General features: G+C 39.8%; 1 protein-coding gene across 7 annotated transcripts in view; it reads right to left on the bottom strand.

Moving 5' to 3' along the window:
• Nucleotides 1-273: 273 nt before the first annotated feature.
• The window catches only part of OPCML (opioid binding protein/cell adhesion molecule like), a 1,072,580-nt gene continuing 1,066,853 nt past the window's right edge, over nucleotides 274-6,000 (bottom strand). For all 7 annotated transcript variants that reach the window (XM_086678642.1, XM_086678640.1, XM_086678646.1 and 4 more), the window contains one exon: nucleotides 274-5,805. In XM_086678642.1, coding sequence (XP_086534768.1) covers nucleotides 5,705-5,805 — 101 coding nt within the window. In that variant the 3' untranslated portion in view covers nucleotides 274-5,704. The remainder of the gene's footprint in view (nucleotides 5,806-6,000) is intronic.

Below are 6,000 nucleotides of genomic sequence, written 5' to 3'. Positions count from 1 at the left end.
TATATAGGTATAATATGCAAAGTGCCTAGACTTCCTTCTACTCTGTGTGTGTGTGTGTGTGGGAGAGAGAGAGAGAGACAGAGAGAGACAGAGAGAGACAGAGAGAGACAGAGAGAGAGAGACAGAGAAATAAATAGACTACTCAATTTTCTGATTGCATCTACTCCCCAAAGCTTAAAGCACACATATGGGAGAAGCATATGGGAAAAGCATAGCCTGTTTTTCTCCATTCCTGGATACTTAACAAGATGTCCTAATAAACAACCCCCCAAATGTTACAAATTTCTTTGAACTTTATTGATACACTGCACAATCACAACCATCTCGTATTCATCCTGAATTAGAAAAGGTTACAACTACAATGTAACATGCACAAAATTCAGGTAGTATATTCACCCTTAATACAATTATTGACAGAAATCAAGTCTTCATTGATTTTTGACGGAAAAAATAAGAAAGAAAATAAAAGAAAAAGAACTCTAGAAGTTATACTCTTGTATCATGTGATAATTTTTAAAGCATTTAAACATAGGTTTGTTTTAAGGATAATTGTGAGAATGGGCACACCCATTGTCTGACACAGCTATAACGGCACCATTGATAAGTCATATATATATATATATATTTTTTTTTTAATCTAAAGGACTCTGAACTTGACAGATACATTTTCGTACACCCACACATTCCTCACAACTGCACTTTACAGGTCACAAAAATTTTTGAATGATTAAAAATGCTCCCTTTAACTAACACAAGGGCAGCTATTATTACTTATCATTGTTATTATTGATATCCTTATAAATCTGCCAATAATGTAGAATGCGACCCTAGAAGGATAGTAGAGGGTTCACAATCTTTCTTTCTCCACTCAGTGGCATGGAACAATTGTATGCCTTTAAAAGGGCACCATTGAAAGAAACAAAAAGGAATCTCTTTAAAATATTGGAAATGAGGCTTAGCTGCTTACTTTTAGGATGAAGACAATGGCACCTAATTAAGTCCACTCCATATCCCCTTGGACTCTGAGGCTCCTGTACCTGAAGGCTCAATTGCACTGGTTCAGCTCTGTCATTCTGCCCTATCTTTTAATTGCAAATCTGTTTCTTCTTCCTTTCATTTACTTCTCTTCTTTTAAGTAAGAAATGAGGGAAATGAGAGTGGCATTTTTATTTGTTTGCTTTTAGTGATCATTAGGAGTCCTCATCATATGGTATCTTTTGAAAATGTTACTTTCCTAGTTACACACCTGTGAAGTTTTACTGCAACTGCTCAAACTTATTTGTCTTAAAACCAAAAGGGAAGCTCTGGATGGTAGAAGAGGCAATTGGGTGTAAGTTTCTAGGAATATAACTTGGGTGAAACAAAACCAAAACATCCTTGCTCTTGGAGAAAAGGACAAAAAAGTAAATTTGCCAACAAGAAGAATTTTATGCTCCTTTCCCTAATTGCAAATATATTAAACTTTACTTTAAATAAGCTTTTGTTTGTTTGTTTGTTTGCGGTGGGGGGGGGGGGGGGGGGTAGGTGGGAAGGGAAAGTGGGCTGGTTCCGGGTGAGGACTCAGGGTCAAATTGGAAAAGATAACCTCCCCCCATAATCCATCTTATCTTGAGCCACTCCTACCCTCTTTCTCCCCATGGCTCTGATGACATCCATACACAACTACAGAGGAAAGAACATTCCTTTTGGCATTGGAAGCACCAACCAAAACTAGAGCATTCCATTTCTGGACGCGATGGCAATGATAAGCTTTCTTTGATGTTGACTGCCCACTTGGAGTTTCTCTGCTCTTTTCACATAAGAGTTCTTCCAAAATAAGGAGAACTTGTTAACATCTCCATGTTGAGATCAAGTTTACTGGATCCATGCAGAAACAGGCCTTTAAATTTAGCCTTGGTTGTGGAGTTTCTGGAGTCCACTTCCACCCAGTGGAGCACACTTCCCACCCAGGTTTTGAGAAAAACTGCCCAACCTGTGGAATGTATCATCTAGTATGAGACATAGGTTTCAGGGGACAAAGACCAAGGCCTATTTTTCATAGAAAGCCTTAACTTTCCTTCCATTTCAGCTAGCACAATTGCAGTAGAACAGCCGTGCACAATGCTCCCTGCATAACATATGTGCATGTTTTGACCACTGCTCACCTAAATGTCCCCTCTCCCCCAGTTAAAACAAGAATGAAAAAAAAAAAAAAAAAAAAAACTAAACACATTTGCTTAGACTTGCAGATGACTGTATCAGGCACTTGACAATAAACTACTGAAAAACAAGCTTGACCAGAGCCTTAACACTAGCCCATTCATTGGCATTACTTTGGTGGCCATACATATTAACTGTGTTTTAGGAAGGGGGAAGGTTTCAGAGTAAGTACATTGCTGAATTTGTCACACCTAATCTGATGATAAGTCTTATTTGGTTTCCTTCCCATGTGAAAAACCCATGGAGAGTTATAGGTTGCTCAGAGTTTTGTTTACCTTCCTTCTTTACCCCTACCCCATTCTTGGCACTGGCACCTTAAAAAAAAATCTATACAACAGGCATTATCCATCTACCCTCCATATTGGAAGCTGAAAAAGCATGTATGAGTGTGGATATTGTCCTTAGTAGCATTTAATGTTCTATACTCTTCAAATGTTGGGTAACAGCTCCTGTTTGATGGAGCCATCCCCACAAAAGTAACCCAAACAACACAGAAGCTGGAGTATGTCTATAGTGAAGAAGAGCCATTTTCTTTCCTAGTGCCCAGTTTTCTTCGTTTATTTACTTGGTTTATTTACTTATTTACTTGATTTTCTTTATCCCAGACAGATGAGTATTGACTGTAGGATTTTTTTTTCCCTCTAAAACATGGTTGGAATAGGCAAACACCAGAGGTGCTTCCTGGTATCCAGTGGAAGAGGGCAGCATAGAATTCCATAGTGACTCTGAGACCCAGCCTCATCATGTTCAAAAGGTTCTGGTGATCTTTCTGGTCAGAGGAAGATGGGTCCCTTCCTCTAGAACAACCCTTGACATGAAGAACATGTATAGCTTGTCCACTTCAAGCACTGTGTTCTCCAAGACAGCAAGCACTGTGTTACTCCCCAGAGCCTCCACATTTATTTTACTCCAAAGTAACATTTATTATCAGTAGAACACTCAAATGATGAATTTAATCCCCATACAATGTCTGACACCAACCTGACTCCAGGTGCAGAATGTGATGACAGATCTGAAACACTGATGTCCGACCTTTAATTCTGACTTTGCGTCTGCTCATGATTGTCCCTGGAACTTGGAATCAATACACTGCTTTTGGCACATCATTTATATTCCCAGAATCTGGCTCCTGGCAGCTCACTAGGAAATGCAGATGTCTGTTTATAGCTGTCAAATGTAATATTAATTTTACTCACACCATCTCCAACTCTTACAAAAGTGCCTAGCATTTTGTATGCCAAGACTACCTACCTTTGTATACATGTAGGTATCTATGTATGTCATACATATCTAAGTATATATTACCCCACTGTGTATGTCATGTTCATGTGCCACTATGGACAAAACAAAGAGGCCATTTATATTGGAGGCAGAAGATCAATTAAGCATTAAGGGAATGGAGCTCTATAAAGCTCATATTTATTATTTTTTTAGATTGTGGACCTGAAAGCTTCCCACTGAGGCAGAACAGGTCTGTGAGATAGTCACTGTTGATGCTTCTTTCCTTTCTCATCATCTCAGAAGGTCAGTCCTTGCAGCACGAGTAAAGAGAGGCATAAGCTTGCATGGTTTTCAATGCCATTCTTTTGGATTATAGGCACCCTTGTTGGCTGAATCTTTCTTGTCTCAGGAAATGATGCATAAACGTCAGGTTAGCTCTTGTTTGTCTGCTGGATCTGCTGTGAAAATGGAAAACTGAGGACATTCTTCCCCAAAGCCACTGGAGAAGCAGCCTGTATCAGAGGAAATTGTGTGTCACTTACACTTTCCCCTCCTGTTTGCAGTGTTGTGTTAATCAAGTGCTTGGAAATTAAGTCAGTTGCTCAAGTGCCCTCAGCTCAGAAGAGCTTCCTGAAACAAATACCAGAGTTGTCAACACACCCGCCATGTAATTGGTTTTCATCAGCTTTTTACTGGATAGTTTTCAAACAGATTAAACCAAAACTGGAAGAGGGAGGAGACAATAGCTGAATTCATTGCACTCAGACAGGTAGACTTCTCTCTTCACTGCAGAGACAGATATGTGTTTCCTCCCTTCTGTTCTTGCTATTAAGAAAAGCCAGCCATGGAGTAAATCCCATAGGTTTCTGACACACACTTTCTTGGAAGGCCGAGGGAAACATGAAGTTTGGCATCTTGATCCTTCAAATATGAAAGGAAAAAAAAACAACAACAACAAAACAAAACATGGCACTGATCAAGGCCTTTCCAGGGCTGATCTGCTTCCCAAGAAGATGCTTTTGGAAACACAGTACTCCAGGAATGGTGAGGGACTGATCCTTAGATTGCTACTTTGGTCCATCTGTTAATGGCATCTACTTTGGAAGGTGGATGGGATATCACCTTCCAAAGAGTCCACGACATATTGCTTTTCTATGCTGTTAGCCTGTGAGACCATTGGCTTTCATATGAAAGTTGATAGGTAATTTTGAAGATGCCAGTGTCTGCTGAAGGTAGAGGAAAAATGAATATAGTGAAATAGACACAATATGATTAGAAATTAATATGGTGATGAATTGATAGTGAGTAGTAGGGAAGAAATATAGAGAAGTGTTGGATAATTACATTGATAGATTGATAAATAGAGTAAATAGATTGCTACAGAGAAAGATGGGTGGGTAGATAATTGGAGGGAGAGATAAGTCACACAGTCAAGTAGATGGATAACCATATGTTTCCTGTGATAGCTTGATAAGCCCTAAATAATCAGTCATCCATAGATCATTTTGTTTTATGAGTTAGCAGTTTTAAAAAAGAAGTACTGTCGTCAAAATGCTTCCCCTCTTTTTTGGTCAAGTGACTTCTAAACTTTTACTTTTAGGTTGTGTGAATAGCCCCAAACCTCTAACCCACATAGTGATAGAGCCTGTGAATAGGACAGAGTGGTTAGAGAAGGTGACAAGAATATCCATATATGTGTATATATACACATATATGGATATGGGTGTATTCAGACCTTCCCAGAAAGAAAGGATGTGAACCCCAATGTAATTAGATAATAGTAAACATGGAGGGAGGGATATGTACATTATAATAAAGAAAATGGCCCAAAGCTTAAAAGACACAGATAATAGGACACTTGGATATAACTCTTGCTGTGCACTACATTGTAAGTCAAGTTGTGTCTTCAGGGTGTTTATCATGAGGCACGTTTTTTGCCCAAATGGAGCTTATGGTTTGGTGTGTTAGGGGAGGAGAGGTTCATAGTGATGATGATGGGGAGAGGAGCAGAGGAAAGGAAAGGGCCCAGGTAGCAGGGATAGATTCCATTTTTGGACATACCAATGAATGATTACCCTAAACATGGTAGAATCCAGCCCACCCATCCCCCCAACCCCACTCATTCAAACTGGAGAAAAACTCAAATAAACCAACCCTCCCCCCAAAAAAACAAGAAGAACAGAAACAAACAAAAAGAAGCCCAAACTTGTTTGCCCTCCGCAGTGTAGATTAAAGTCTGTGATATGGAGAAGCAGGCGTTGCTCAGAGGACCTATGATTTCTTATCAAAACTTGATGAGGAAGTGGGCAAAGAGGGTCCCTGATAGCCAGAGACAAGCCAGTGCTCTAGAGGCCGAGTTTACACCATCAATGACTGCTCCAGGCCCTGTGTAGGGGAAAGAGAGACAGACCCATTAGCATACACTCAAAGGATACCATACTTATTCCCTGACAAGCAGATATACAAACATGCTTCTCTGTGAGCATTCCCCCATCTCCCACCTCCCACCATTGATCCCTCGAAATCTGGAAAAATGGAAAGCACCCACTGGGAATATTTAGAAACTCAAAGGGGCAAATC

Source organism: Puma concolor, chromosome D1 (genome assembly GCF_028749965.1).
Source record: "Puma concolor isolate L17-30 chromosome D1, mPumCon1.1.hap2, whole genome shotgun sequence".
Classification (NCBI taxonomy): domain Eukaryota; kingdom Metazoa; phylum Chordata; class Mammalia; order Carnivora; family Felidae; genus Puma; species Puma concolor.
This window is presented reverse-complemented; position numbering and strand designations above follow the sequence as displayed.